Source organism: Pleurodeles waltl, chromosome 1_2 (assembly GCF_031143425.1).
Source record: "Pleurodeles waltl isolate 20211129_DDA chromosome 1_2, aPleWal1.hap1.20221129, whole genome shotgun sequence".
Lineage (NCBI taxonomy): Eukaryota > Metazoa > Chordata > Amphibia > Caudata > Salamandridae > Pleurodeles > Pleurodeles waltl.
Window position 1 is genome coordinate 1,287,793,947 of NC_090437.1, and position 17,798 is coordinate 1,287,811,744.

Genomic DNA, 17,798 nt, shown 5'->3' on the forward strand with positions numbered 1-17,798 from the left:
CTGGCAAGACCAATCTGTTGTGCAGTGTTTCCTGGTCTGGAAGCTTCCACAGACCCACCACCACGGAAGGTGTACTGCTTTGGAATCTACTGCTAGAAGAACAGGTTATTTAACTTCATTCACCTTTTTCTTGGTGGATACTTTATTTAACTGTAGATTCCTCACTAACCCTCCTCCCCATTCTGTAGAATTGACCACTAATCCTTTAAGATGCCAAATATAAATGATCTGTACACTGTACTATCTGATTTGCATGGCACTGGGTCAGATGGGGTGGATAGACATCAGAAAGAAACCGATGTCCGAGCAAGGAGGTGGTACATTTATAGGGACCGGACGTCACATCTGAGGCGACTGAGCCATCCAAAACCACCTGCTGATGCGCTAGAGAATTGCTGTCTCCGCTGATCTCACCAGCGCTCATGATGCCACCAACCTTGCATATCTGTGGTTGAAATTGAGTAGTTTCACTAGGCACACTTATATAAAATTGCTTCAGAAGTTTTTGATGCATTTCTTACTTGGGGATGGTTCAATTTGAATTTACAGTATGATTTTCCAGAAAGATTATTGCCAAAGCCAAATAAGTTTTCATGCTTCTCTCATTCTTATGTAGCTCTATGGGAAAAAAAAAAACTTGTTTTGTGAAGTGTATAACATGCCTGCTCTGCTCCTATAGCAAACTGCTGTTTTGTTTTTATAATTTTGCACAAGTTTTTCAAATAACAAATTACTTGTTCCAATAAATTAAAGCTTGTTAAAGTCACACTTACTAAAGTGTAAGTTAATAACAGAATTCTCTTGTCCATCTCGAGAGCTTTGCTGTTCATATCTAGGTGGGTAGGATAAATAGTGGCACATCAGCCAGCATAGAAGTGTGGAACGCCAGGACTGTTACAAGGAAGAGTATGAGTATTCACCCGGAGGAGTTCAGGGACAAGCAATCACAATTGTTACAATATAAGAATACAACAAAGTGTTGTACAGTATTTTAGGCTAACCAGTTGCAATTTATAGAATATATCACACAGATATCACATAATCAATGGCAAGTTCATGTAAGAACTATTGCCCTAGCCTGACCGTTGCCGTACGTTGAATCATTACCACAAAAATAATGGACTTGCTCAATGAAAATGGATCTTGATGTAAGCTGATTTAATCTGTCAATTGTTTGAATGCTCATGAGCCTATTCCCCTAAGTCTCCAGCACCAGATACATTGATTCACATCTTATGCAAGTGTCTGACAACAAATAAGATTTAGAACAGATAGAAGGATCCTACAGCATACCTATGATTTTAAGATGAGTTATTAGTCATCATATTGGAAATAAACAAGATCTGAGGACCGTGTTTAAATGAGCACCCTTTACCAGGTCACTAATTGGAGGAACAAGATATCCAGTTTCTGGACATACTGAAGGTCCACCATTGTCTGATATTTTGTAATAGAATGCTAAAGATTATAGCAAGCAAAACCAAGCTCTCTTGCAGCGGAAGATGTCTGTCTGAACAGTTATGTAAAATCCACTGCAAGACATAATATCACAAAACATCTTCACAGGAACCAAAGCAGTAGTTTGAATGGTTGTACCAGGCAACCCTTACTCGAGAGTATAAAAACGTTCCAGTGAATTACTATATGGTGCTGCACGCATAGGAGACAGCCATACAAACATCTCTATTCCAGATATGGATCCGTGGTTGTTAAGTCAGTAAGGAATGAGAAGGTAAAGGGATGCCCCAGATCAAGTGCTTGAAAACATTGACATAGTATGGATGCCTGTGAGTTTCATTTTGTAAGCCCTTAGTCTGTTCCTGTGCAGAAGATGGGGGGTGCGATGTATATTTTTTTTTTCCTCATACAGTGGACGTGTATTGTTCACATTGCTGGAGTGAGGAGATCTAGATCCTGAATTGGGGAGCAAGGAGACAGTGCTCCTTTAGGAATTCGAGTAAGCCTTTTGCTTTGCTCCTGACCCGAAGTGCCTGGAATCCAACCTGCCTGCTGAGGGCAGGAAACCTGCATGAGGGGTCTGTCAATGAAGTACCAGGAACAGGCAGATTCTGGTGCTTTTGGTCTGTCAAGCCGGGGAAGACTGTGGAGGGTGATCATTTGAGCCGTATGATCATGGGCATAGTCTCTGTAGGAGTGCGTTTCTGAGCAGGAATCGGAGATCAATGGCTGATCTTGTTTTTATGCAAAAAAGGCCAGTCGCAGGTATTCAGTGCTGCTCATAGCAAGAATTACACTTGTGGTGAATTTCACATTTGAAGACCAGAGCTTGCACCCATGGTTGACTTTGCCACAGAGAGCTAATAGTTATGCTTGCTCTAGACATTGCCACCAGAAACGTGAACTGTACCTGTAATAGTCTTTGCTACTAAAATCAAGAGTGTGCATGTGTTGCTCATCTCCGCGAAGTGCTGCTCATCTCTGAGAAGTGTCCCAAGTCTACCATCGTGCTGCAGTGACCTGACCTACAATCTGTCTCTTCACCCTTTCTGTGGGTGTCCGGCCTCCAGTCCCTCTCAGTGACCCAGAAGCAGGTCTGATGTCTACAGAGGGCCTCCAATTATAATCAATACTTATCAATGCAGAAAAACTCCAGACAGCAGCACAGTTTGCCGTATCATAGTTTGGCCTACCTGATGCAAAGGCTAGCATTCCTCCACCCAGAAGCGGGGTAAATCAGAGCCGCGTGTTGCAGAGGGTCCCATTGGCTGTTGAAAGTGATATGTAGACCTGCTTGTGGCTTAGATTGTTTATAAGGAGACTAAAATGAGAGAAGGGGCACTTGGGCCAAAGTGGGCAATTGAGTATAGTAGCCAGACGTATTACTCCGAGTACCAGTATAAAGTTGTTTCTACTGTTTTTATCTGTGTGGTATTCTATTTTGTGTGTGTGTGTGTGTGTGTGTGTGTGTGTTTATTACAGCCCTTTTCTTATCTAAGAAAAGCACTGGATTGTACATTGTAATTGTGCTGCTGGTCCATTGATTCCTGCACTTGCCCACCCTCAGACTAGCTTCCTGATAAGCCTGAGACTGCTCACCATGATTACCAATGATTATCAAGTGCTGAAGGGGTTGCACTTGGCCCAGCCATGGTTGCATGGACACTTGAGAAATCTGAAACAAACAACTCTGGCCCCTTACCCATTAGTCTGAATAGACCCTTTTTTGTCCTCTGGCTTCCAGAATGTTAATCTGGATCCCATACTGAGTAGTTGATTGCCTTCAATGTCTGGTTCTAGAGAAGAGCATTCATAGATTTGAGCACACCTTAATCCAGAAGCTGGCTTCAGATTACCACTAAATATAATTGACTATATCTTTTGTTCAAGTTTAATAAAAATGTGTTAAATGTTTGTTATGAGAACAGTAATGATATTTGGCGAGTTGCACTATACCCTTACAAGGTACTTTTTAACACGTAGCCCTCTAAGATGCTTAGAGATATCATGTGGTGGCTTAATGGGTCTTTCAACTGATTGCTTCAGGTGTAGGTCAGTTTAGTTTACATGTCTGCCAACATAAGCACAATAATCCTAATTAGTAACAGTTATTGTTTATAACTGCATAGGACTGCAAAACCTTTTTTCATAAAAAAAAAAAAGAAAAAGAAAGTTAAACTTATCAAATACGTGTAATTATGATCCAGGAATGTATGTCTGAAATCAGTGTTTAGGCCAGCTTTTTGTAGGTTATATGAATTTGAGACGTATGCTCAAAGTGTTTATATTTTGTCTTGCAGATTGCATTCTCTCAGCACAGCAACTTTATGGACCTTGTACAGTTCTTTGTAACATTTTTCAGGTGTGTATCCAGAATTGTGTTTAATATGTTGCCTCTTTCTTATGAATTACAACCATTCAGTCTCCATGATGAGCTACAAAACAAAATGTGTTTTGAAAATCAAACCGTGTCTGAGCTAACTATAATATATATTTTTTTTTAAAAGCATACTATAATGTAATTTGTGTAGTACTTTCAAAATGTTACTAAGTCTTCTGCATGGTAGTGTGTTAAGTTATCTTGAGTGAGTAGTACCTATAGTTAAGTTTCTAAATTAAATGCCTTGTTCTACAAAGTTTAGGATATTTTTATATGAATTGTACAGCCTGAAATTTCTCAGTGTGTCAGACCAGGGTTTAGATAGCTCTGATATTCTACTACTTTTCAGATGAGATGGAATCCTGCGTTTGGGCTGTTTTGCAACCTATCTTCCTGGGGTTTAACTTATTGTCCAAGGACATGTTGCTAACTTTACATATTTTTGTTTTAATTTCATTAGGGAGTACAGGTACTTAAACATCTAGCACAATGTCAGACAGCTTTTGCTTCATAGGCATCCATTTTTAGACCTTGTTACACATGTAAAAAGACATTCATTGTCAATCTACAAAAGCATTGTTTTGATTGTACTAGGTGCATAAAACTTAGAAGTGTGACGTGTATCACACATTTTATGCCAGGACAGTTAGACACTGCGTGAGAGAAGGCTGATTGTCCTGTAAGGTTCTGCATTTTTAATTGCAAACTCAAACTGGTGACTTTGCAGACAGTCTGTTTTCACAGGCCGTGTCAAGGCTTACTTAAAAAAAAAAAATCTTCTAATCCCAGTTGAAAAATCCTGGTTTGCCATCCATAGTTTTAGCACCAGCAGCTCACTGCTCCTGTGACATCTGTCTCCCTACCTACTCGCCATCAGTGATCCTGCCTAAGATACACTTTGTATGAGTTCTGTATCAATTATGTCATTGGCTGTCCTGTCAGCTGTCAAGAATACCTGTTGCCCGATGAAGTCTTAGTCAGTAGCTTTTTCCAAGATTGTGTCAACATCAGTGAAGACACTACAACCATCACCCATAAAAGGTACCTGTAGATTCATTCTTTATATATATCAAGCTGTTGCCCAGTTTTCATCCTTATTTTATACTCTTTTGCCCATTATTTTTGTATGTTTTTTAAGTGTTCATGAATCTCCAAATCTCTTATAAATATTCTCCCCTCATATCCGGGTTCTCTGTAAACATAATCTCTCGTTAACGCCTCCCTTATCATATTGCTCTACATTCCAATCCAGTCCAAATTCCTCACCTATAGTTACCATGGTCTTCTTCATCTCACCCATTTCTAAATATTGTAAGGCGCGCCCGCTAGACTGTGTTCCCATCACCCCTTCTTGCTCTGTTTACAACAGAATCGATAAATCAGCTGTCTCGTAGACCTCCTCAGCATATCCTCCTTTAATGTATTTCATTTGTACGTAGTTAAGGTTTAATCAGCGCTCGTCAGTTACGCCCTGTTTATGTATACATTCTGTGTCACTTTATCCTCTTCTCTTCACTTCCTGCATTTATCCTCCTATCACGCAACGCGTACAGTTCCCTTCATTCACGCGATTAGCATTCCAACCGCAATGTTATTCAAAATCCATACTGCATTAATACAAAACCGAACTAAGTTCCCTCACTCTCTTGAGCTGCACCCCTCTCAAAATCATTCATAATGGAACCTTACTTTTTATCACTGCCTTCATTACAATCAGCCCGCCTACCAGAGTGCCCTCCAGGTTGCTATAGCTCCTCGTTAAACATATGATAAGGGAAACTCGCTCTATTCCCCCAATATATTTCCCAGTCGTCTCACCTGCGTTCGCCATCCTCCTGTGCAGCAAATACACTTCCTTCTGTTTTATTAGTCCGCTTTCTATCTCCTCTGTTTTTATAGTCTCCGTCCCATTGACACAAAAAAACGGACTAGATTCCCGAACTCTCTCTGCCGGCTCACTTCTCAACAGGAAATCTTAATGAAACTGTTGTTCTATATCCAAGTTCTAAGTTACCTGTCACAACTTAGCATCATTGTCTGCATTAGGGCCGCACATCCATAATATCATCTCCTGGTATAATTATAAGCCTTACCTCTTTATTATGATTTCTACACTTTTCATATCTTTACCCCAATTTTCATATATTCCTTCATCTTCCCTCATATTTAGTTGTCATACCCCTTAAAGACTACCTGCTAATGTGTGTTCTACATGTGTATGCATGTACATCCTTTATAAGATTCTCATTTAACCAATCAGACTTTACCATTGTGTGATCAGCCACATCAAGCCATTTTGAACTCCTATCCATATAATATATACATATCATATATTTACACTGTACATTACTCATTTTCTAGGTCCCTAGAAAATATTCCAATTCTTGATCTGTTTTCAAACCATCTTCCACCGCCCATAACCTCATAATCCATAGGGAATTTCTTCTTCTCAAATATAATTCTCAGTTACCTCCCCTGGGGTCCAAAGACACATTTTCTAATCCAAAAAATGTAAAATTCTGATGAGCATTCTGTGTGTCACATATTCTCATGTGTTGCACAATCTGATACCTTTCATCCCCTTGCTTGATTGCCCTCAGATGTTCACTGATTCTGACTCTTGAGAGGACGAATTGTGCTTCCTACATATACACGTTCATATTTACATATTATATATACTACAAAGTTTGTCCCACAGGTAATATTCGTTTGTATTTCAAAACTATGGTCCTTATGATCCGCAAATTCTTTTTTCCCATGCCGTGCTCATTTACAAACTCCACACTGGCCACATTTAAAGAAACCTTGATTTCGTTCCATTAGCCAATCTTCCTATCTTTTACATCTTGGATAACTAGAACATAAAAGATGCTTTTGAGATCTCCCCCTCCAGTATGTAATTTCTGGTCTATTCGTTATACAATCATCCAGTACCAGATCCTGTTTTATAATATTCCAGTGAAATCTCATTACCTCACAATATTTGAGGTATCTGTATAGTCTGTAACTAATCTAATCCTATCCTTGTCTCTGTCCTTTACTTTAGTATCCCAGGACATTAGAGTCTCTTCCCTAGTGACCCGCCTAACCCTCTGTTGGGCATTCTTGATCACACATGTTTGGTAACACCTTTGTTCAAAGCGCTGACCCATACCTGTATACACTTGTCAAAATCTTCATTCCTACTACAATTCCGTCTCGCCCTTATCATTTCCCCAAAGGGGATCGCATGAATCTGGTGCTTCGGGTGTGCACTTGAGGCATGTAAAATAGCATTGCATGAAGTCTGTTTCCTGTAAAATCGGCTTTGAATCCTGTTGTCCCCAATGAAAAGTTCAACGTCCAAAAATTCTATTTTCTCCATACTGTATTGCTAGGTAAATCTAATATTTGCATCATTTCCATTCAGATAATTTGAAAATTCCACCAGTTGTTCTATAGTACCTATCCATATCATGAAACAATCATCTATATGTATTGTCCCCAATATGATATATGTCTGCCAAGGGTCCCCAGATCCACTTCTTCTCAAACTATCCCATAAAGAGATTTGCATAAGGAGAGAATCTGGAGCCCATTGCTACTCTATACCATTTTTTGTTGAATAAAAATATGTTCTGGTTCAAAATCAAATCTACCATATTCACAATCATATCCGTGTGTTCTAATAGACTAGCTGACCTTCTGTGTATCGTGTGTTTCAATGCTCCCAAGCCCACTTCATGTCTTATTCTTGTATATAGTGCCACCACATCTAAAGTCACTAAAATGATACCACTTTCCCATTGTGTGTCTCCCAATAGGCTCAAGATGTTCTTTGTGTCTTTAATATAAGATGGTAAGTTTGCTACTGAAGGTTGTAGAAATATATCTACAAATTCTGATAGCCCCTCTGTTGGCCCTCCAATCCTAGAAACTGTTGGTCTGGCTGGAGGAAAGGGGAGATTTTTATGTATTTTCAGGTGAGTATAGGAGCATGGAAATCTTGTTCGATCCACCTTCAAATAGGTATACTCAACATCATCTAATAGACCCGGTTGGTACCATATTTTCAATAGGTTATTAATCCTATTTGTTAGACTACTAATAGGATTAAATGTGAGGCTCTCATAACAATCTTCATCACTTAGTTGTCTGTATATTTCATTATCATAGTCCACCCGATTCATTACCACAATATTCCCTCCTTTCTCGGCTTGTCTAATGATAATGCTTGCATCCTCCTGCAACAGTTTCAGTGCCTGCCATTCACCATGACTTAAATTATTCCTGATGTTTTAAGCCATCTTTTTGGATAACTGTTTGTCTATTGTCTAAATCATTACTTACTAGTTTATGGAAAACCTCAATATTGCTATCGTTCTCCATCCTGGGTGTCCAGTTCGATTTTATCTTTAGACCACTTGTTTCATGTAAATCTGGTAATATGTTCAAATCATTCAGCACTTTGAGTAGTTGTTGGAAGATCCTCATAATCTGTGATGGACAGCAAAGCTGCAGTATCATAGCTATCTTGTATAGATAGTTCACTATGCTCAAACGTCTCTCTTGTTCCTACATCGTGTCCTATTTGTTGTCTCAATTTAAAAAAATCTCCAATTTTAAGCGTCTAATACATTTATACAAGTCAATTTTCTGTTGGTAAATATAGCCCTTACTAGTTAGGCAAAAACCCAATCCTTTGCTCAGGAGTGTCATCATTTCAGCAGACAAACTCTTATCTGATATATTGGTCACATTCAACCTCCATCTTCCTGTATTTTTAGTTCCTCTTGTCCCAAGATCTTGTTTTCATGCCCCCCCCCCCCCCCCCCTTCTGTCTTTGGGAGCCTTTTCCTCTCTGCCCCCTCTGGATTTTCCTGGGAATTCCCTTCTCTGTTCTCGATTTCCCTGTTCTCGATTTCCCTGTTTTATTCTCCACATTTCTTGTAAAAAAAGTACTTTCATTCACAGATGCCCTTCTTGACCTTATCGCTTCTCCCCCATCTATATCACTATCACATGTTGGGGCGGCACTGAGTGAGGATGAGCCTGAACATATTAATGATGTTGAGTGTGCTTTAGTAATGGTCCCCTTTACTAAATAGTCATATTTCCTTGTGATAGTCCCACTCATCCCTTTTTAACGTCCTTGCTTTCCTTTGTTTGATCTCCTCCTGGTGTCCAGATAGTATTTCATTCAATATTTTATAGTTCTTGTCAATGGCTTGCAATAGGCCTAAATCTTTAATTTCCTTCTCCAATATAGCTACCCCTGCCTGTAATTTCGAGACCTTCCTTTTGACATTTTCTAAAAGAATATCCATCAGTATCATAGAACTCAATGATAACTCTTTATCCCATTGTGTCAGTAAGTCCATATCTAGGTCATCGTATGTTGGAAAGACTTGTGACCTGAGATCCCTCAGGATTCTGTTAACATTTTCTATAATGTTTCAATGTGGCCCCATCCCACCACTTTGACATTTTATTTTTCTTTAGTTTCTCCAGTCGGACAAATCTGTCTCTAAGTCTTTCCTTCCGTAACCTGATTCCTACCCATGCATCTTGTTGATGGCCCCTGCCTCCTCAGCAGGATCATCGTCTGCAGCCACACTATTGTCATGCCTGCCATCAGACACTTTCAGCACATAATTTTGATGCCCAACTAGTGAGCTCTCCGTGACATGGCTGTGATAGCCACAATACCTCTGCATATATCCTCATTTTAAAGTATGCTACTTCTGCCTGCACAGTTCCAGTCCGGTAGATGACTAAGTGGTGCAAACCTCTTTCACTGATAGTCTCAGAATACAAGAGGTCTCTGAACCTCATGAGCTGATTACACATATCCTGGCACAAAGGAAATTGGAGCAGAAAGACGCGCTTTCTAGGTACTGTACACAGGGAAGAAATACTCTGACAGCCCTCCTTACTTCCTTAAATAGAGATATCAGCACAGGTTCTAAAACTTGCCAAACTATCAGCTGCCCATGGGGTATTCACACTATCTCAACTACTTGTGGTTCATGCTGCAAGACCTTTACTAGTGCTTGGTTGAGTGTGTGGTGTGGCTTCATGCACCCCAAGAACATAAGAGCGTGGGGCCAAATATGTTTGGCCTATGCTGAGCCAGTCGTGCACCTTTGAAAGCCTGCTCCTCTCCTTGAGTGAAATCCTCTAGGGAGACGAGGATAAAAAGAGGTGTGCAAAGATTCTATGCCGAAACTTCAGTCACAGTTGAGAAATAAGTCACTTCAGCATTCTCCACCACCTGCGCAGTTGTCCTCACTGCTGAATCTCTCTCTTCCTGAGACCCCATACCCACACCCACCTCAGGCTTATTTGGTGTTCCCAGAGCTGATCCGGGCTTGTTCCCCCTTGCTATGCTGGAAATGTTCCAGTGCAGCTTGATCCCTCTAGTATGCTCCAGGCTTCATGGGCCCTTTTGGGGCTTTGTTTGTGTTCCCTACAGCAGGTCTTCCCTCTGCACCATGTGATCCCTCCTTTCCACATGGAACAATTGTGGTGCCTCCCAGAGCCATTCAGACACTGAGGCCCTCACCTGTTAACCGCCCTCTGGCAGCACCGACCCTGGTGTCACTCACAGAGCAGCTGGTGTCTTAATCTGAGGCTATCCTGCAAATGTTGAGAAGAGAGACCTAGGATATAGCGAAGGAGGAAAGGTATAGGGAAGATCAGCAGAACACTTCATTCCAGCGCTATTGGCAAACAGTGCATGATATTTTTGGCACAGACTCCGTTACACGTCAGGTGTGGGATGACATTCAAAATATAAGGGGGTGTGCATATCTTTCTGTGTAAAATTTAGGAGGCAGGCTGTTAGGAGCAAGAATCCTCCCACATTTATTTGTTTGACTATCTTTTTATCCAGCATTGCCCTATCCTGAGATGATCTACTGGGAGTAGGAATCATGTCTACAAACTGCTTCATCTCTCCTAGCTGCCTTCCACCTCTTGGGCAGTAAAATTTTCCCTTACACAGCCCGAAGGAAGGGAAATCTCCTTAGGGACGTACAAACAGCAAATATTGTTTTAATACATAAAAAAAGGTAAACCGTTGGCAGGCTGCACCTCCTACAGACTCGCCTCTTTGATCATGTGGAAGCCAGAATATTGGCTAAGGTGTTGGCTAATAATCTCTGTTGTGCTAGATAAATTGATATTGCCTTACCAGTCTGATTTTATGTCACACAGATCAATATGCCCTAAACTGCGGCGCCTGTGTGTTGCCCTAGCCAGAGCAAATACCTCAAAGGAACATGCTGTGATACTCTTTCGGTGCCGAAAGAGTATTTGATTCTCTTGAATGGCCATACCTGATGAAAGTCTTGTCCAAAATGGGTTTTTATCCTGACTTCATTACATAGTTTTGGTTACTTTATACTGACCCTATCGCTTTAGTGTAGGTCAGTGGTTCCTAACCTTTTGATTTCTGTGGACCCCCACTTTAACATTAGTGGAACTCTGGGACCCCCACTGAATCGTCATTAGAATCCAGGGACCTCCGCATGAGTCCTTACTGGAAGCTGGGGACCTAATTTGTCAATATTTATTAATATTTGTTAATTTTCTAAGCAGTGGCGGACCCCCTAAGAATGCTCCACGCTCCAGTTGGGAACCACTGGTCTAGGTGAATGGGACTTTGTCAACAGAATTCCCGTTGGTTAGATGGACAAGACATGTGTAGGAAGCTGGCCTGGTGTGTTGTGGGTACCTATGGTACTTACACCTTGTACCAGGTCCAGGTATCCCCTCTTAGTGAAGTGTAGGCAGTGTCTAGAAACTAGGCTCTCTAGAGGTAGCTGAGGAGGAGCAGCCAAGGCTAATCTAAGAGACTTGCAAAGCTCACTGTAGTCACACAGCACTTACACACATGAAAGAAAACACTCAGTTGTACAAAAATAAAGGTACTTTATTTTTGGAACAGATCACCACAAAATACTAGAAGGGTAACTCACCAATAGGAGGTACACTAAATATACACATTAATCATCAGAAATAGGCATAGAAAAGGTTAGAAAACAGTGCAAATAGGAATAACCAATAGTGACCCTAGGGGGAGCACAAACCATATACTAAAACAAATTTGAATGCGAACACAGGAGCCCAACCTAGGAAACTAAATTGTGTAGAGGGGAGCTGGGCGTACTAGAGAACCACAGAGGTAAGTAACACAGTACCCTCCAGCGACCAGGAATGCAGGAGTAAATCACTGGCTTTTTCCCCCAAACCACTCAAAAGGAGGGAAAGAAGAAAGACACCCAGACAAGACTGCAAGAAAACCAGCTGTGGATTTCCAAAGAAAGAAGACCTGTGGAGTGAGGGGACCAAGTCCAAGAGTCAGTGGAGTCCAGGAGGGGGTAGGAGATACTACCCACCCAGCTGTAGTTACAGGAGTTGGTTGACGGTGATGAAGAACAGGTGCAGATGCTGTCCCGCGCTGGAAGGAGGATTGCAGACTGGTGTCGGTGCAGGAATTCCACCAACAAGCCTTGGCAAAGGCAAACTTGCGGTCAGTGGAAAAGAGGTGCTGCTGGGGACCAGCAAGGCCCAGGAGGAATCAACCCAGGAGGGGGAGTCACAGGGGACCCTCAGTGTCAGAGTCCACAGGAGCAGAGGCAGCACCCACAGGAGTCCCACAGGATGGGGACACAGGAGTCGTAGAAGCAGCCCAAGCAGCACTACAAAAGAGGATCCCACTCTGCCAGAGAACCACGCAGGAAGCTGTGCTTTGCATGGTGTAGTGCTGGGGGCTGGAGCTACACGTCGCCTGAAGTTCCTTGGAGGAGATGCAAACAAGCCCTGGCAGCTGCAAGAGACTGAGTGCACGGGGTACTGTCCTGCATGGGAAGGCAAAGGTTTACCTCCACCAAAGTTGGACAGCTGGCAGAGAGGACCAAGAGGACTACTCCGGACCCCCACCTATGATGCAGGATCCACGCAGCTCAAGATGAGGGGAGATCCACTCAGCTGGTCGCCGATTCCTTCTTGTGCAGGCTGAAGACTTGCTATCTTCTAAGGATGCATAGCCAGGGAAATGTTGCAAAGCCGTCAGGAGACGTGGAAACAAAGTTACTGAAGAGTCTTCTTCATTGATTGCTGCGTTGTCTGTTCCTGGAGGGTCCAGTTGCGGTTCCAGTGGCCAGAAGACGAGACAGAGTTTGCAGAGGAGTCCTGCTGGAATCTTGCAAGCTGAATCTGAGGAACACCCAAGAGAGAGACCCTAAATAGCCCTGAATGCCCTGAACCGGGTAATCACCTATCAGGAGCGGGCTCTGACGTCACCTGCCTGGCCTGGCCACTCAGATGCTTCCAGAGTTCCCTGCCAACCATGGAAACAAGATGGCAGAACCCAGGGACACTCTGGAGGAGCTCTGAGGACCACCCCTGGGATGGTGATGGACAGGGGAGTGGTCACTTCCCTTTCCATTGTCCAGTTTCTCACCAGAGCAGGGACTGGGGGTTCCTGAACTGGTGTGGACTGGTTTATGCACGGAAGGCACCAAATGGTCCCTTCAAAGCAAACCAGTGGCTTGGGGAGGCTACCCCTCCCAAGCCAGTCATATCTATTTCCAAAGGGAGAGGGTGTTACCTCCCTCTCCCAAAGAAAATCCTTTGTTCCGCCTTCCTGGGCTTGATCAGATCAAGCAGCAGGAGGGCAGAAACCTGTCTGAGGGGTGGCAGCAGCTGGGCTTCCCGGAAAACCCTGTGGAACTGGTGGTAGCAATGCTGGGGGTCCTCTAAGGAGCCCCCAGAGTGCATGGAATCATACTTCCAATACGTGCAACCGTATGGGGGTATGATTGACATGTTTGATACCAAACGTGCCCACGTTTGGAGTTACCATTATGTAGCTGGACAGAGGTAGTGACCTTTGGCCAGTACATGCGTAAAATGGCGTCCCTGCACTCACCAAGTCCAGGAAAATGGATCTGGAGTTTGTGGGGGCTCCTCTGCTAGTGTAGGGGACACACAGGTCCTGGGTGCCCTCACACAGGTCCCTGCCCTCTGGGGTGAGCGAGCCTACCATAGGGGTGACTTACAGTGACCTGGTGTAGTGACCTGTACTGAAAACGGGTGCATGCACCCAGTTCACGCAGACCACAATGGCAGCCCTGCAGGACCCTTTGCATGGGCTCCCTATGGGTGTCAGAATAACTGCTGCAGCCCACAGGGATCCCCTTAAACCCCCATGCCCTGGTTACCTAGGTACCATACACTAGGGACTTAAATGGAGGGACCAGTATGCCAATTGTGGGAAGAAAAAGGTACAATTTAGAGGATAGAGCAAAATTACTGGGGTCCTAGTTGGCAGGATCCCAGTAGACAGTCAAAAACACTTGTTTGATGGCATCTGTCGCTGTAGATACGCATGTTTTGCATAACTCGCCATCTGGTGTTGGGCCGGAGTGTTACAAGTTGTTTTTCTTCGAAGAAGTCTTTCGAGTCACGGGACCGAGTGACTCCTCCCTTTGTCTCCATTGCACATGGGCGTCGACTCCATCTTCGATTGTTTTTTTTCCGCCATCGGGTTCGGACGTGTTCCTGTCGCTCCGAGTTTCGGAACGGAAAGATAGCTAATTTCGGAAGATTTTCGTCGGTATTGTTGCGTTCGGGATCGGCGTAGTTAGATTCAACACCGCGTCGAAAGATCGAAGAGCTCCGGTGCCCTTCGGGGTAGTTTTTCGATCCCCCGTCGGGGCCTGGTCGGCCCGACCGCGTGCAGAAGAACGCCGATGGAACGGACCCCGTTCCGCTTCTGTCCCAAATGCCACAATAAATACCCCTATACAGACCAACACTTGGTCTGTAACCTGTGCCTGTCACCTGAGCACAGTGAAGACACCTGCGAGGCCTGTCGTGCGTTCCGGTCCCGAAAAACACTCCGAGACCGTCGAGCCAGAAGACTTCAGATGGCGTCCGCGCCGACAGCCCACCGAGAGTTCGAGGAACAAGAAGAGGAAGGAACCTTTTCGATCCACGAATCGGACTCCGAAGGATTCGACGATACACAAACCGTGAGTAAGACGTCGAAAACCACTCAGAACAAGATTTACAAGGCCCAGGGGACGCCACTGCCACCAGGCCATGGCTCGACCCATAAATTCGGTGACCGACCGTCGGCACCGAAAAAGGCCCAAACAGTGCCGAGATCGTCCGACTCCGGTCGAAACACCGGCACGCAGCCTTCTCGGGACCGAGAAAGTGCTGGAGACAAGCATTGACACCGAGATACCGGTGTAGACACGGCTCGACGCCGAGACAGCGGCACCGACGAAGATCGACGCCGAGAGGTTTCGGCCCCGAAAAAGAAAAAAGTCACCTCGGAGCCGAAAAAAGATGCAGACAGGGTTTCGGTGCCAAAACAAACTGCAACCGACCCAGTTTCAGGCTCTTATACAGAAGAGCAATCGCTAACCTCCCAAATGCGAAAGCATAGGTTTGAGGAAGAGCTACAATCAACTGATGTAGACCATACGCAAAAGCGTATTTTCATACAGGAGGGGACAGGAAAAATAAGCACCCTTCCCCCTATTAGAAGAAAGAGAAGATTGGAGTTCCAAACTGAACAAACACCACAAACAAAGGTGGTGAAAAAGGTTACTCCACCACCCTCTCCTCCACCTGTAATTAACGTCTCACCAGCACAAACTCCATCACATTCCCCAGCTCACACCACCATGAGCCAGGGTGACCAAGATCAGGACGCATGGGACTTATACGACGCCCCAGTGTCAGATAACAGCCCGGAGGCATACCCTACGAAGCCATCTCCACCAGAGGACAGCACTGCGTATTCTCAAGTGGTGGCTAGAGCAGCACAATTTCACAATGTAAGCCTCCACTCAGAACAGGTCGAGGATGACTTTCTATTCAACACCCTCTCCTCCACCCACAGCTCCTACCAAAGCCTGCCTATGCTCCCTGCTATGCTCCGGCACGCAAAAGAAATCTTTAAGGAGCCGGTCAAAAGTAGGGCAATCACACCAAGAGTGGGAAAAAAGTATAAGGCGCCTCCTACAGACCCGGTTTTCATCACTACACAGCTGCCACCAGACTCTGTCGTTGTAGGAGCAGCTAGGAAAAAAGCCAACTCCCACACATCTGGAGATGCACCACCCCCAGATAAAGAAAGCCGCAAGTTCGATGCAGCTGGTAAGAGAGTCGCAGCACAAGCTGCAAACCAGTGGTGCATCGCTAACTCTCAGGCACTACTTGTGCGCTATGACAGAGCCCATTGGGATGAGATGCAACATCTCATTGAACATCTGCCCAAGGACCTACAAAAGAGGGCAAAACAAGTGGTTGAGGAGGGACAGAACATTTCAAACAACCAAATACGCTCCTCCATGGACGCTGCAGATACAGCTGCACGGACAATTAATACATCTGTAACTATCAGAAGGCATGCATGGCTACGAACGTCTGGATTTAAACCAGAGATTCAGCAAGCAGTTCTCAATATGCCTTTTAACGAAAAATAACTGTTCGGTCCAGAAGTGGACACAGCGATTGAGAAACTCAAAAAGGACACGGACACTGCTAAAGCCATGGGCGCACTCTACTCCCCGCAGAGCAGAGGGAATTACAGCACATTCCGTAAAAAACCCTTTAGAGGGGGGTTTCGGGGTCAGGGCACACAAGCCAGCACCTCACAGGCAACACCGTCCAGTTACCAGGGACAGTACAGAGGAGGTTTTCGGGGACAATATAGAGGAGGGCAATTCCCTAGGAATAGAGGAAAATTTCAAAGCCCCAAAACCCCTACTACTAAGCAGTGACTCACATGTCACTCACCCCCTCCACACAACACCAGTGGGGGGAAGAATAGGTCATTATTACAAAGCATGGGAGGAAATCACTACAGACACTTGGGTTCTAGCAATTATCCAACATGGTTATTGCATAGAATTTCTACAATTCCCTCCAAACATACCACCAAAAGCACAAAATTTGACGAAACATCATTCCAATCTCCTGGAAATAGAAGTGCAGGCACTATTGCAGAAAAATGCTATCGAATTAGTACCAAACACACAAATAAACACAGGAGTTTACTCACTGTACTTTCTGATACCAAAGAAGGACAAAACGCTGAGACCAATCCTAGACCTCAGAATAGTAAACACATTCATCAAATCAGACCACTTTCACATGGTCACACTACAAGAAGTGTTACCATTGCTAAAACTACACGACTACATGACAACTTTAGACCTCAAAGACGCGTATTTCCATATACCAATACACCCATCGCACAGGAAATACCTAAGGTTTGTATTCAAAGGAATACATTACCAATTCAAGGTATTGCCTTTCGGATTAACAACCGCACCAAGAGTCTTTACCAAATGTCTAGCAGTAGTCGCTGCACACATCAGAAGGCAGCAAATACATGTGTTCCCATATCTAGACGACTGGCTAATCAAGGCCCATTCGTTAATAGAGTGCTCAAACCACACAAATCAGATCATACAAACCCTCTTCAAACTAGGGTTCACCGTCAACTTCACGAAATCCAACATTCTGCCGTGCAAGGTACAACAATACCTAGGAGCCATAATAGACTCAACAAAAGGAGTAGCCACTCCAAGTCCCCAAAGAATTCAAAATTTCAACAACATCATACAACGCATGTATCCAACACAAAAGATACAAGCAAAGATGATATTACAACTCCTAGGCATGATGTCTTCATGCATAGCCATTGTCCCAAACGCAAGACTGCACATGAGGCCCTTACAACAGTGCCTTGCATCACAGTGGTCACAAGCACAGGGTCATCTTCTAGATCTGGTGTTAATAGACCGCCAAACTTACCTCTCGCTTCTATGGTGGAACAACATAAATTTAAACAAAGGGCGGCCTTTCCAAGACCCAGTGCCACAATACGTAATAACAACAGATGCTTCTATGACAGGGTGGGGAGCACACCTCGATCAACACAGCATACAAG

At 43.9% G+C, this 17,798-nt stretch overlaps 1 protein-coding gene across 2 annotated transcripts in view; it reads left to right on the plus strand.

Annotated features, from left to right (window-relative positions):
* Positions 1 to 17,798, plus strand: part of ATRN (attractin) — a 670,776-nt gene that overhangs the window by 525,246 nt on the left and 127,732 nt on the right. For both annotated transcript variants that reach the window (XM_069205063.1, XM_069205055.1), the window contains exon 25: positions 3,759 to 3,820. In XM_069205063.1, the coding sequence (XP_069061164.1) occupies positions 3,759 to 3,820 (62 nt within the window). The remainder of the gene's footprint in view (positions 1 to 3,758; positions 3,821 to 17,798) is intronic.